The sequence below is a fragment of the Mirounga angustirostris genome, unplaced genomic scaffold (assembly GCF_029215605.1).
Source record: "Mirounga angustirostris isolate CCGP_5_RB_7025 unplaced genomic scaffold, mMirAng1.0.hap1 SCAF_1, whole genome shotgun sequence".
Classification (NCBI taxonomy): Eukaryota; Metazoa; Chordata; class Mammalia; order Carnivora; family Phocidae; genus Mirounga; species Mirounga angustirostris.
In genome coordinates, this window is record NW_026991709.1 from 146,645,106 (window position 1) to 146,659,758 (window position 14,653).

Here is a 14,653-nt window from a genome sequence, read left to right on the forward strand (position 1 = left end):
GTTATAATTTTAGCTCTAAATTTTCATTTGGTTCTCCTTTATATTGTCTAATTTTTTACATTCTGTTCTAATACTTCATTCTCTTTTAATACTACTCTAATACTTGTTTTGAGTGTTACATTCTATTTTAATACTTGTTTCAAGAGCATTAGTGAGTGCTTGTTTTAGCATTTTTACAGGACTTTAAGGTTTTTGTCAGATAATTCCAACATCTTGTCTTTTCTCATGTGAGTTGAGATTTTTGTGGTTGTTTGGATGCTGAGCAATTTTGGATTTTATCTTGGCTATTTTAAATATTATATTATGAGACTCTGTGCCTAGTTGGAACCCTACAGAGACTATTGATACTTTCATTTGAGCAAGGAATTATGTTGGTTATGATCAGGCTGCAGGTTAAAATAGTAATTTGAATGTCAGGTCAGTTTCTAAGCATTTGCAATGCTATTTGGGTCTGTCTTGTATGTCTATTCTCTAGAGATCAGTCTGAGATCTGGACAGAGGTTTATTAGCTCAGTTCTCTAAGTTTTTGGTATGCTATCTGGATCAGTTCCACGCACACACAGGTTGAGGGTAAGCCTATGAGTTTATAAACAGTTTTATGGGGTTTGTTTCTCAGGCTTTTCCTAATTTGTTACCTCCCCAATACTTTTCTGGTTTCTTGCATCTCCCATTTTCTGTCTGGCTCGCTTGCTGCCATGTCTGGGCTAAACACTGGTGAGAACAGAGCATGTGGGGAGGGGGGTAGGTTTTGCTGGGGCTCCTGTCACTGACTGCTAGTGCTGTTGCCACTGCCTTCACAGAATTGCCTGGGGCCTGGGATAAAAGAACTGAGGAAAAAGAGAGGGGTAAAAACCTAGAAGATTTTATCTGTTCTCTGTGAGCTTTTGGGAGTTTCCTTTCCCATTCCTGCATCCTGGTTTCCCCTGGAGCTCTCTCTTCTGTTCCACAGTGCCGACTTCAAGCCAGGCTATACTGGAGGAAAAGAAGTGGTGAGCTCACCACCAGTTTAGTGGTGCTCTGAATTCAGTGCATTTCCCCAGTCTACCTGTTGCTGTTCACTTTTCAGTGTTCCCAAATAGCTGTGCTGTGCATTCTGTTTAGGTTTTATACCTGCAGTTAGAGGGAGAAAAAGGGTGGCATGTGTTTTCTCAGCCTGACCGAGAACTAGAACCTCTGATGGATGTTATTTAAAATATTTATTTTCTAATTAATTCATCTTTATATACAGGACAACTGATGTTATTAATAGTTCAGTTAAGGGGCACCTGGGTGGCTCAGTCGGTTGAGCATCTGACTCTTGGTTTTGGCTCAGGTCGTGATCTCAGGGTTGTTGGAATCAAGCCCCACTTTGGGCTCCTCACTGAGTGGGGAGTCTGCTGGAGATTCTCTCCCTCTGCCCCTTCCTCCACTCACACACACTCTCCCCCTCTCTAAAATAAATAAATCTTTAAAGAAAATAAGAGTTCAGTTAAGTGGCTGAATCACATAGTTTTCAATGACTTCTTTTGGCATCATCTATGGTTACATTTAGGTCAGCTGCACATGATGCTGCTTTGATCTCTTCCTTTGATCACCTCATTCTCACTGTCATTTTCTATTTGCACCTTTTAACTCGCCTTGTGAGCAAATGTAGTCTTGTTGTTTCTTTGCAACTTGTGGGATAATTGCCTCGGAGCACAGCCTCTGCACACAGTCCCACGGTAGGGCCGGTCAGGGCAGTGATTCTGGACATAGCTCAACTGAGTTGTATGCGGTACAGTTTTGAGAAAAATCCGGTGGGAATTCTCTCTGAAGACCCCTGTAGTGTTTTTGCTTACTTCAGACATAATTGAACTACAGCTGACGTTTTCAAATAGCAGCCTTTGAACTCATTAAGTTGGGTGTAATTTCAGAACAAATTTACAGGCAGCTCTTTTAAGATGCAAATCTTTGCAGAAATCACACCTGATGCAGTTGAGCTGGCAGCTGGTCGCTGGCACACTCAGAAGGTGGGATAGGATCTCTGTGGAGGTGCAAATTCACTCACATGTAATTTAGAGTCCGCGTTAAGGTCTAATTACCCCTGCGGCCTTCTCAGCACCATGAGTGATTAAGAAATGTTCAGGCTCTTCTTGGGAACCTGGGAAATGATAATCCAGCCCTGGTCACCATGATCAGGTAGAAAGACAAAGACCACCTGAGCATTGGGGGGCAGCTGAGGCCAGCCTGGTTCTAGCTTCAGGGTGGGGTTAGGATTGGCCTCCAGGGGTACCTCTGTTGTGTCCCCTTAATCTCACTAAGCCTCCATGATCTCATCTACAAAACACCCTACATGCTTACCTTGCAAAGTGAATAAAAAGAATAGATGAGAAAGTTGACAGGAGACTGCAGAGCCTTCTGAAAGGTAAAGCACCATGCAAACGTTTATTATAAAATGGTTTTTTTTATAATGAAGACAAAAATAGGGCACAGAAGTTGAATTAAGAGGAGCAAGTTTCATACTAGATCAAGGTTCATTCCTAAAGCCTTCTCTTCTTGCCTCACAGACGTGGATTTTTACAGAGGGCTTTATGAGGAGGTCTCTGGAAGCCCGGGTTGAGTCCACTGCCATCTAGGCCTTTCCAACCCTGAGAGTGTATGATTCAGCTTATAGGCACCACAGACTCAGAGATTCCCATGTGTTTTTCCTGTTCCAGGACCATGGTGTTGAGCCAGGGCCCAGTCCCCAGGGTACTCGGGAAGGGGTATGTGCCCTGGTTTGGTTATTAGTACTTCTTCCCTCAGGCCCCCCAGATCTCCAGACACCCAGAACTATGATACTTCTGTCCGTATGAAAGAGGTTGTGTTGGGCTCAAGGCCCCAAGTAGTCCTGTCTCTAACAACTGGAAAAGTTCATTCACCATCATTTGCTCTAACTCAGAAGTTCAGGCTTCCAGAACACAGACTTTCCTGAGGGACCCACAGGAGGCACCCCACCCTGAACTGGCCTATCTCCAGCCCCAATGGACTCCCTCCTGCTCACCAGCGCCCCCCCGCCCCCACCAGGGGCCGCCACTCTCTGCCTCTAGTGCTCTGGTCAGCAGTGCCCTGAGGGGGCTAGGACTCGGGGCATGCTCCCTAACACCGCCAGTAGCCTGAGACCCAGAGTGCCCATCCAGTGGGGCCCAAGTCAGGGATGGGCCAGCCAACCACTTTCTTCTCCCTCCCTTGCAGGTCACATCCAATAAGAAACACCTGGAGAGCCTTAAGGATGCCGGCAGCCTTCTGCAGGCTCTGGAGTGGCTGGCCCCGGCTGGGGGGTAAGTAGGCCCAGGAGGAGCAGTGTAGAGTCTACTGGGCTTCCCCACACCCCCGGACCCATACCTTCCAGCCTGTCATTGCCAGTGTGGGAGGGGCCGCTGTGCCCCTCCACCCTCCGGGAATCCCCACTGTGCTGGTGGTGGGGGTTTGGGGAGGTCAGCAGGGGGTAGGGAGAAAAGTAGAATGTCTTAGCCCTGCTGGGGGGGCGGTATATTCCCATCTATAGGGAAGAGAGATGGGGAGGACGGCAGGAGTGGATGTGATGAACCTCACAAGGAAGGCAGTGGCCAGCCCGTGTACACATGGCCTCATCGTCACCACCTCGCAGGGGTTTGGGCAGGGCTGGGGTCAGGACTGACAGCACCAGGCTGTCTTTCTTGGCCACGTCTTCAGGGAAAGCCTAGGACCTGTAGAACAGATTGTGTGTCACCCAGAAGCTGACAGTGTGCGGTTAGGTCAGCCTCCTGGTCCTCAGCTCTCCCTCCGCGTGTGCAGTATTTCCTGGCAGTGAGCTTCACAGCCTGGGGCTGCCCTGTCGCCCAGGAGCGCCTCACTTGCTGTGAAGGCGGGCACCGCTATCATCTTGGTAAAATAAGGGCTGCGGGGGGGGGTTCATCCCACAGTGACACCCCCCCACACACACATCGTGAACTTGAGAGGTGGTGGCGGGGGGGGGGGGGCTTACAAGTTGTTACACTAGATCTGAACTGTTAATGCCAAGTGACCAAAGAAAACTTAATGGGAATAAGAAGAAAGTTGCCTGCAGGCATCCATCCTGCAGTCAGACTGTGTTGAGGATGGCTCACTGTGAGTGACGGCGCCAGAGCCGGGCTTGCGGTTGGGCCACCGTCCCCAGAGCTGAGGGAGGTGCCGGGGGCCACAGTCCCCTGAGCTGTTCTCTGGGGCACCGGGTCTTCACTGGGCATGCAAGACACGGAATGGGTGCTGGGGTTTCCTGGTTGGTTTTCAGAACCACAGGGTTCTCTGAATTCTGCTTCCTGGTGTCTTGGGTTCAGTATTAATTTGAAGAAAAATACATGGCTGGGGCATTGCTAAGAAGTGGTCTGTGGGGAAGGGATGCCATCTCCTAGACAACCCCAGTCCCTCTCCTCTCAAGTTTAAGCCACAGAGGGAGGTTATCCGTGGTCTCTGTGAGGTAGGGGGAGGAACAGGCTAGCTTTGGGGGGGCCCTCCTCGCTCTGCTGGGCCCCTGTGGTGTAAGGCATGGCCAGGGACTCCCTAGGCTGGGCCACAGACTATGTGGCATCTGTCCCCAGAGACCTGGTCTTGTGCCATGATGAAGCCACTCTGAGCGGATGCGTGCCAAGGAGGCCCGGGAGAGCCACTGCAGACGGGAGTTGAGCGGAGAGCCCCACGAGCCCTTCCTTTCCAGCACCTGCCTCTGTGGGAGCCCTCAGCCAGCAGGGGCCTCCAGCTGCCTGGAGGCCAAAGCCACCACCCCTCAGAGCTGGACCCAGATTTGGACCAAATGTGTCAAAACATAGCTCAGTGCTCCACAAAGCTGGGAGCCCCTCCTGCACCCACGCCCAACACTGCAGCAACTGAAATGCCTACACCAGGCAGATCTCAAGAGTTGGGTTGGGGAGGTTGCTGCTAAAGAAGCTGTCTTGTTTGGGCTCCGTTCGGCTGGCGCAACCAGAAAAGGTCTTATGTTGACCAAGAATGAGCGGGTGGCCGGGCTCTCAGTTCCAATGTGGCGCTGCCAGAGGTCGGTGCACCTCCTTGCCATCACGGGGGCCTCTGGGCTGCTCTGGTGGGCAGGGTGGGCGGCAGGACTCCCACCAGCCTAGCCTTGACTCAGCCGGGATCAGGCGGAGTTCAAACACATTCTTGCCATCCCTTGGGACCTTTGATGCGCACAGCGGGAATGCGCGGCACCATCTCCTGACCGCAGCCCCGTCCACTGTGACCCACCGCTCATGCAGCGCCCCCACCCCAGGTGATTTGGCGACAGCTCTATTTCTGTGTAGTCAGGAGTCTGCCATGAGCTAATTTTATACTTCAAGGCAGTGCCGTATGTCGTTCTTTTCCTTGCTACCAGTTGTTAAGGCAAAGGTTTAAATGGGTCTCAATTAGCTCCAGTAGCGAATTTTCCATGTTAAGCTCTTGACTGCACATCCACACCTAGGGGAGTAAGAAACGCAAAGCCTCCTGGATGACTGGCCAGGAAGTGGCAGCATGGAGCAAAGAGAGTCAGGCCGGTCTGGGGTCTTGGCCCTTGTGCCCAAGTCAGCTGCAGGCCGGCTCTGGGCAGGCCCGTTGCAGGACCCGGGCTAGGCGGGGGCTGGCTGCTGACTTGCCTTACAGCGCAGTGTCAGGTTGGGGGGGGGCAAGAGCTCAGGCCTAGTTTAGGGGTGCCTGCAAGGCCAGTTCGGAGCCTCTGGGACTGTGGGCTGAGGGGGTTCTCACCTTGAGGCCCTGGAGCCTGAGTGTCCTGCTTCTGTGCCTCAAGATGATACACAGGGCAACTTGATGAAGGAGCTGGTCCATCAGATACTCAGGTACAAAAGAGGCCGGCCCCTTTGGAAGAGGGCGCGTCTTGCCCTGGAGGTGGCTAAGTGTTTCTACTCTGGTTTTTCTCACAGTTCGTCTGCTGACAGTGTGGTGGCTTCCTTGGCCCTGGAAATCCTCCAAGCTGCTCGACACTAGCCAAGAAGGCACTTAGCACAGGCCTGCTCTGCAGCACCAGCCTTTGGCTACACATTCACATCGCCACCCATAGCTCTATTTGGACCTAATAAAGTCAGCTGAACCCAGAACCTTCTGGCTGAGGTGTTCTCACTAATCCTGGGCCCTAGGAAACCCACTCAGAATGGAGTGGTTCCTTCATTCCTGCGGGATGCATCTGGAAACCACAGGTTTGCTAGCTGTTCTGAGAATGTGCTTTCCCTCTGTGGGCTAGGTAGGCCTCCACAAAAGCCTGTGCTAATCAAGGACGCGAGAAGCCACAGTCCTCAGCCTGCGGCATCTGTGAGCCTCTTTCTCCAGAGAAGATTTAAAAGACAGGACTAGGCGTGAATGCTCTCCCAGCCGCAGCTCCAGAGCAAGCCTTTGGAAGCTAGTTTTAGCCTCGCCTTCCTCCCACTTTTACCTTTCAGGGACAAACTGAATCCACGAATCCTGGGGAGGGCTGGGCAAGGCTCCACAAACAGGCAGTGCAGAGTTTGCCTAAAGGATGCAAAACACTTGAGGAACCCTGGCTTCCTTGAAAGTCTGCCCATCTAGGTGCTGTGATGGGGGGGAGGGGTTCTACTTTGATGCCAACTCCTGCCAATTACCCCCTTATCCTTAGAACCTTTTCAGCTTCTTCCCATGTTCCGTCACACATATGCCCTTAAACCTCCTATGTATGTAAGAAGCCCATGGAAATATTTGGTGGACACTGCAGAAAGGTGCTGGGACTGTGATGCTGAGGAAGGCTTACTCTTGAATGTGGCCTGGAAGGTAGGGGTGGGTCCTGGGCAGCTCGAACCACGTGAGCAAGTTGAGGCCCTTCCTTAGCCTCTCTGGGGCCCGTATCCCCATCTGTAAAAGGAAAGGGCATGCAGGCTGAGTGGGCGGGATAAGCACCAGGGGGCGCGCATAGGTGGCCCCATTTATTGCATCACAGGAAGCTGGTCACGTCGTCACCAACAGCCCCACCTTGCCACCGTGGTCCGGGTAGCTTGCCAGCCTCCATGCGGTTAGTACTGAAAACAGCAGTTCTCTGTGTCCAACTCCATCAGGAGCCTAGGTGTTACCTTACTCGCCACCACAGCCAACAAAGAAGGCCGCCTTAGTTTCATTTCCTGAGAGAAAACAGGCTCAGAGGGGGCAGTCCGGCTGCCCAAGGCCCCAGAGTCTGGTTGAAATAAGGACCTGACTCCACAGCCTTTGTGTGCCCCGCAGCGGGGTACCCAGAGCTCAAGCTGGGAGAGGTTACGGCACAAGAGTGGCCCACGCAGTCTCCTTCCATGTCTCCTAGCCTACTCGCCGCCCATGGTGAGGACGCTCCATGCCCCACTCATTTTGCCTGTGGTCCTGGGGTGGGGGAGAAGCCGGAGGCCTGGCCCTCAGCTCCAGTCGCCTTGTTGGCTGGGTCCAGAGAACAGGCAAGGGTCTCCCTATTTTCCCAGGAAATAAATCTGTTCTCTCCCTTCAGTTCTTGGGAGAACTGCCCTGGAGTTCTGTGCCTGGAGTCTTCCCAGAAGGTATTTCAGAGCACTGGAAGATTCTGCTTTACCCTTTCTAGTTAGGGGCACGGAGTCGTCTTTGCTGCTTGAGGTAAAACAGAAAAATTTTAACATTCCAGAATGGTTTTGTTGAATGGACCCTTCTTGGCCCGGAGCCCCTCGGCATTGCCTTTTTCAGGAAAAGCTATCTGAGTAGGCAAGGGACAAGCAGGGTGCTAGGGCACTGAGGCTAGCCCAGGCCAGGCTTCACAGGGACGTGAGGCTGTCAACCTGGAGTTAGGGGATCCTTTTTATTCTCGTAAAGGCGCCAAGTGTAAAGGAGCAGCCCTGGCCCCACTGAGATCGGGCATAGGGTACACGAACAGGCCTGGCTGGGTGGGCAGCAGGAGGCCTAACCCTTCCCCATGTGAGGCCCATACCCTCCTATTTGGCTTCCCAGGCTGGCTCCAGTTCTAAGAGAACTGGCCCCTGGCTCCTGGCCCATTAGAGCTCTCAGGATTCTGGCAGTGGCATGGGGCCCAGAAGGCACCTACTGGCCCTCATTCCCCCACTTTCGTGCTTCAGCTATTTGCTCTTTAACTGGCTACGACCATCAGGTGAGCCTCTTCAGGGACAAATGGGGTCACAAGTTGCAGAGCAGACTGGGGAGCAGGAGATGACCAGGTGAATGGCTGCACAGAATTACCTTTCCCTCCGTGAACAGCAGGCCCAAAACTTCAAGACCTTGCCTTAACTTACAGCCTGAGAGCAGGTGCCCAGGGGAGGGGTCTGTCCCTCTGAAGAGCCACACCCTGGCCACAGGTCTCCTGAGAGGAGAGGACAATCATCGGGGCAGCTAAGCTGTGGGTCTGTAGGATGCAGAAACAGAATTTTCTCTTACAGTTCTCTGAACTCGTCTAGCTCTTCATGGTTCCCCTATTACCCTGAGGCTTTTCAAGATTATCTCACGAGGTTCTCAGGTCAATTCTGTGACTGCACACAGGCTTTATCCCTGTGACACAGCTCAGAAAGCGGGACCTCTGGGGGCTAAGGCTCTTGGCTTGAAGCAAGATTCCTTTTCTCCCTCCCCTGGTGACAGAAAAGTATGGTGGCAGAATCCATGGATTTATGCAGGAGCTGAGGTAGGAGATTCAGGAAGGAACTGGTAGGGAAGTAGGGCGGGCGGAAACAAGACCAGACAAAGTTTAGGAGGCCGTGAAAGCCTCAAGCTTCAGTGGGGCTGAGAAGGGAAGTACAGGGATGAGAAGCAAGAAGTCACAGCTCAGAATGAGGACCAGGGAGGTATGGAGTCCTGATGTGAAGGAAGGCTGGTCTTTTAAATCCTGTTTTAGGGCCCTTACTGTAGAGGCAGTAAGGGCAGCCTGTCACCTGCCTCTAGCTCACTCGTGGGGTGGGCAGGGGCAGGGGACTCCCCCCCAGCACGCTGACGGAGGAGGAAAAGGAAGCACCATCTTCCCAGCCTTGCCCCTCACTCTGCCATTGCATCTGGTGGGTGGTTCACTCAAGGCAAGGTAAGGCCATTTTAATAAATTCTTACCTATTAGAACAAAATAACTGCAATCAACTGGGCACTCTCCACTTTATAAACCAAACAGCATGATTCAGACCTGTTTTTATTACAGAAATCAAAAATTAAAAAGCATATTTAAAATCTTTCACTTTCAAAGATTCAAATAATCAGATTGAAGCCTCATGTCTAGAACATCTGCTCCACCATGGAAAAGAGCTGCATTCTTCAGCTTAGTGGCGGTCACTGCAATGGGATCAAATGTCGTAGGCGCCCCCCTATCCCCAGGTAACCACTATTGTGATTTCTGTAGAAATCCAATCACCTCCTTGCTTTTGTTTTTACCATCCGTGGGTGATGCCCTCCAAAAAGTTTGCCCTTTTAGTCAATCAATCAGTGAGGTCCTACAGCATGCATTTGTAACTTGCTTTCGGTCAGTCCTGTTTGTTTGAGGTATCCACACACGGCCGTGTGAAGCCGTAGCTCTCTACCGCAGGACGGCTGTTCTCTAGTATGAATACAGTGGTTATCGGATACATGGGCTGTTGCGCAGTGCTCTCCCAAGCCATAATTAATAATGGAGTTCGAGGCAAAAGAAAAATCATTAGTACCGACCTTACTTGTCTTTAAAATCTTGGTATTTTGGGGGTCATGGATTTTTTTTTTTTACCCCTGCATTTTCATTTTTTCCACCCCTGCATTTTCATTTTTTCCAAATGGCTACCAATTGTTCCATACCTTACTAAGAAGTCCCTCTCTTCACACTGACCTCCAGTGCTACCTCTAAAGTACTATGCCCACATCTTCCACAGCTGTCTTTGTGCCAACAACTGCTAACTCCCTCTACCCTTTTAGTTAGGTCCTGACCTAACTAGAGCAAGTCTTCCCCCCTCATTCTTCCCAAGTGTCTTGGCTATTCTTGGTGCTTTGTATTACTACTTGCAGAACCACCTTGCTGAATCAGATTAACTTTACATTTTTAAGTGGAACTTCAAAACTATAATGATTTTCGGCAAAGCTCTGAAAATGTTTTCTGATTTTAAGAAGTTCTTTAAACGAAACACCCTGCTGTGGTACCTTGTGTGAAGCTTCCCGTGATACTGGCATGATTCTGTCATGCACTGGAAGGAACCTGAAACCATCCACCGCCCCAGGTGCAGGGTCTCCTCTCCGATCCCCATTTACACTTCAGACCACAGTGGCTTTCACAAAACTTCAGCCAAAAGGAAGTGAACATGTTTATCTAACAGTCACGATCTTAATCAAATAAAAATACCCGGTAACTCAAACAGCTCTCCCTAAGCACAAAACACTTCCACTCTTTCTAAAGACCAAAACACAAGTCTTAGCAGGTCTACTGACTGCCCTGAGGTATGAACGAAGGCTGTCAGACCTACCGCCAGGATGACAGGATTACCTGGCAGACAGGTGGAAGAAGGCTCCATTCTGGTCTGATTATGTCCACGATAAACATCAACACTTTTAAACCATCTTAATTTTCAGTTCAAAGGGGAGTTGAAGGAATTCCCCTCTCCGTTATGTGAAGGTGCTTGAAATCCAAATCCAGGTAGCTAGTTTTTCATTATTACCTTAATAGAAAGGATCCATCTGATGGTGTCTGGAGTGGGGGAAGCCTATATGGCTTTCAGTCTGGTTCCATGTAGCCCAAAGATGACATGCCTTTGAATTGAGGTTTCTGGTGCAACTTAACCCAGGACCCACTGTCAAAGAAACTTGGCAAACAATCCCATCTGGATGTAAGGCGCTCGCTCTCATTACAACTTCAATTATACCACTGTGTGTGTTTTCCTCAGGATGAAGCTGAATAAACTATCCTCACAAGCCAGTTAATGACAAGGAGAAAAAGGTGACACAATCGAATGAATTAAAAGTTTAATTCTGAACCATTTTTATAACCGCATTTTCTCTTGAAGCATCGTATCACAGCAGGTTACAACAACTTTGGGATAAAAGGCAAATGGTAAACTGTCCAAAACAAGGTTCCAAATAACACCTCTTACTGATTTACCCTACCCATACATATCCCAAATAAAGTTTTTGATCAAAAACATGAAATAGATTCACCTGCTTATTATTTTAAGCATATTAAAAAGGAAACTAATTGGACCATTTCTATTTGTCTATTTTATACAAAAAGGCTACACAATGTTACACTTTATTCAGATTACAATTAGAGTGATTATGAATTAGTGTTCTACACCATTACTCAATTCTTAAAAATTAGAAATTGCTGTAGCAGTATTCACTATAACTTAACACTACGAGAGACTTAAAAAACTAACAGTTACTGCAAAAAAAATTAAAGAGCTACTTCAAAGCAAGCAAAGTCAGTACCATTACAGATATTTAAAAAAAAAATTTAACAAGCAAGGCTAGAGTTTGATAAATTCCATATCTTGTGATCCATTCTTGTGCATTCTTCACTTCTTGAGTCACTCCCAAAATCCATTTGTATTGTTACTCCTCGACCAAAAAGGACCAGAACAAAAAGTTTACTTCAATTGTTCCCATAGGAAACTCAGCTTGGTTAGTGTGTCAGGCACTTTCTGAGATACCAGCCCACCCCTCGAGCCCTCTCAGCAACTCTACAGGCCAATCACAATGCAAGTTCAGACAATACAGCTGTATAAAGAGAGAAAGGCTGCTATTAATGTTTAAAACAGCAAATGTTACTCATTTGAGTATTAAGTTGCAAAAGCTGTGGCAAAAAACATTTAAAGTTAATAACTTCCACACATGACCACTTAACCAGAAATCTGAGAACAGTCAAATGTTCTAAGACATCTCCTTTCAAAGTATGTATCTGTTTTGGTGGCAGATTTACAAATAGGCCTAAACCACTCCCACCCTACCAACCAAGTCTCTCTGAAGTTCTGTAGGCAGAGTAAAAGTATTTTACCCAAACTGGTTTTTTTTAACTTCTTACCTAAAGGATGATTTACAGGTCAGTATCAAACCAGGCCAGCTGATTGCTGTCGCCTGGAGGCAGCCCATCCATGAGGTCCTGGGCATGCCCCAGATCTGGCAGCCCATCAACTGGATAGTCAGCACCAGGGTGGTGGCCACCCATCTCATGCTCCATCATGGGGTCCATACCCAAGGCATCCTGGCCATATCCACCCGAGTGAAAAGAACGATAGCTGGGATCTAGAGTAGTCAGGGTGGAAACAAAAGGAGCAAGGGAAAGAGGAAAAGAGGAGAAAGACGTTAAAGTTAACGCTAAGGCGCGGGCCTTCAATGGCAGCGAACTTGTCTCAGAAAGCAGGCCTTTCTAGCCTGTTCAACTTCTAGCTTTCTTCAACCAAGTAATTACTCACTGCCAGGCCACCCACAAGGCTATATACAAAGTCTGTTTCCAGGAGAGGCAGACCAGCAGGTTCTAACCACACCATCCGTTTACCACCGAACATTTTGTGTTTGCTTCAGTAGAGACATAAAATCCCTGAGGAGGGGCAGCAAGCAATCTACTGTGTGTATGACCGCCCAGGCATCAACAAGTCATGGGCAAGAGATGAAAGCAAAAGCAAGGCGGTCTGGCGGATGTAATCTATCCGCTGCAGAGTCCAGTAATACAAAGGAACTGAGAAAATTCAAGCTGCTGTTTCCAATGAAACCTTTACGTTAAGGGTTGACATTTAGATCTCTGTCACATAAGACGCCTATGAGCTTCAGTGGTTTAATACTTAGGAAAACCCAGATGAGATGATAAACATAAGGTGAATAGCTGTATCTGTTCACGGTCTACCCCATGCTCCATCTCCATTACCCAGATTTGAACAAGCTTTTCGGAATACCCTGGTAATAGAACTGGGCAGATGCACCCCAGATCTGAGCTTGGAGCCAGAGCTCCCCACATTCTTACGTCCTGGGCGGGTTGCAGACCCAGAGATTACAGGTTCTCTGACCAAAAAAGGGACTACACAGGCAACCTGTCATGTTCTGCACTGCAGAGGCTCAGGACTCGGGACACCTATTTGTTGGTGGGATCCTGCCGCCTGCTCAGTGTGAGGCTCCTAATTCCCTCGGCTCCACGAGAGCTCCTGCTGCTGACTCTGGCATTTCAGAAGTGCCTTTAACTGCTGCCCCTACTTCCCTGCCAACACCGGTTTCCCAGATGAGCAAAGCAGCTCTTCTGATAAAGCTCTGGAACCTTAGCTTGACCGGGAGTTAATCGAGAAATCTGAGACACATACCATCCTGGCGATATCCAAGGGGTTCTCCCTGGGCACCGATATCAAGTCCAAGATCAGCAGTCTAGATAAACAGGTACAAGGCAAAGAAGCAAAATAAAAACGAAAATTCTCAAGTATACTCTCTAATATTCTGAAAACATACTTATTTTCAGGTAATAGAAGGAACAAAGAACTCACAGAAATACTTCAAACTCCACCCCTCAAAGATTCACTCCTGATAAGTAGAGCCACATGTTTGTCACTACACACAGTATTAAAAATATTCACTAATTTACGCTTTCAGCAAATAGAACAGTCAACAAAATAGGCAAAGTGAGGTGCTGACAAACAGGGTATGACCTATGAAAGATTTTTAGCCCAAGCAGATGGAAAGGGGAAGACTAGGAGAGGAACAGGTTTGGGGAAGTTCATGGCCCATGTTGGAACATGTTAAGACTGCCCATTAAAACCCAACTAACATATTACTCACAATTTGGCAATATGCTTTTCTTTTTCACCTAACAATCTACAGGATCTCTTTCCATTCATATAATCCACTGTATGACTATGTAGTATAACTGAATGAACTTTCAGGGTGGTTCTACTGTTTCAAGAACAATTCTGTACTAAGGATAAATACTGAAGACAAATTCACAGAAATTCAAATAGAAAAGTAGATGAAAAATTGAAAATTTAAACAGTATCAATAAATTGACCTCCAACTGAAAGTGTTTAATAGAGTGTGCCTCTTTCCTTAAAAGGAAAAATATTCCCTTTTGGAAAAACATCCCTTTTGAAAAAGATGCTTTAACCTGATAACTTTTTCACCCATCTCCCTCACGAATTCTAAGTGAAGTAGCATGGTTTGTTCTGAATAGGCTGTTTAAAGTCATGGTTCTTCCTCATAGTGGCTGCTAAGGTAGCAGAAAGGATGAATATTCAAGCCAAGGACACAGTAAATGCAAATAAATGTGTATGAACATTGGAAGGGAAACTGCACACTACTGAATAAACATGTCCACACCGCCTACCTCATTCCAAGCCATTGGCTCTGTTCTGAAGAGAGAACTGGTCAGCTCAACTGAAAGCCGTTTCTTGTAATCCTGTGGCTTGTCCTCAGACATTCGGAACAAAACAGCAGCTGCGTATGTTGCTGGGAGAGGAAAGGAAAAAAGGCCCCTGAGGAAAACCTGAGGCTTTCCTGTATACATCAGCTAAAGGTTCTGGTTCCTCTTCTACTTACCTACACCTTCGTTCCTAGAGTGAAGTAACTCTGTCAGAGGAGCTGTGGCTCCCTCTGCTTCGATGGCTTCCGCAGCCTCCTTGTCCTGAGCAAGTTCACAGAGGACCCCAGCAGCTACTCTTTGGATATTTTCAATGGGAGAATAAAGCAGCTAAGGAGAAAAACACAAAACCTACTTAAATCTAAAGGAAAAACACGGCAAGCACCCCACCGTGCTGCAAACATTCCCAATTCAGAG

The 14,653-nt window shown here is 48.3% G+C and overlaps 2 protein-coding genes across 10 annotated transcripts in view; one reads left to right on the plus strand and one right to left on the minus strand.

Moving 5' to 3' along the window:
* ULK4 (unc-51 like kinase 4) overlaps nt 1-6,059 on the plus strand; it is a 599,599-nt gene extending 593,540 nt beyond the window's left edge. For all 6 annotated transcript variants that reach the window (XM_064589489.1, XM_064589509.1, XM_064589506.1 and 3 more), the window contains 2 exons: nt 3,193-3,278; nt 5,886-6,059. In XM_064589489.1, the coding sequence (XP_064445559.1) occupies nt 3,193-3,278; nt 5,886-5,949 (150 nt within the window). In that variant the 3' untranslated portion in view covers nt 5,950-6,059. The remainder of the gene's footprint in view (nt 1-3,192; nt 3,279-5,885) is intronic.
* Nucleotides 6,060-10,855: 4,796 nt separating this feature from the next.
* The window catches only part of CTNNB1 (catenin beta 1), a 40,605-nt gene continuing 36,807 nt past the window's right edge, over nt 10,856-14,653 (minus strand). For 2 of the 4 annotated variants that reach the window (XM_045903990.2, XM_064589542.1), the window contains exons 12-15: nt 14,416-14,566; nt 14,204-14,325; nt 13,194-13,254; nt 10,856-12,147 (exon numbers count right to left, since the gene is read on the minus strand). In XM_045903990.2, the coding sequence (XP_045759946.1) occupies nt 11,939-12,147; nt 13,194-13,254; nt 14,204-14,325; nt 14,416-14,566 (543 nt within the window). In that variant the 3' untranslated portion in view covers nt 10,856-11,938. The remainder of the gene's footprint in view (nt 12,148-13,193; nt 13,255-14,203; nt 14,326-14,415; nt 14,567-14,653) is intronic. The other 2 variants (XM_045903991.2, XM_045903992.2) reach the window with 2 other exon arrangements.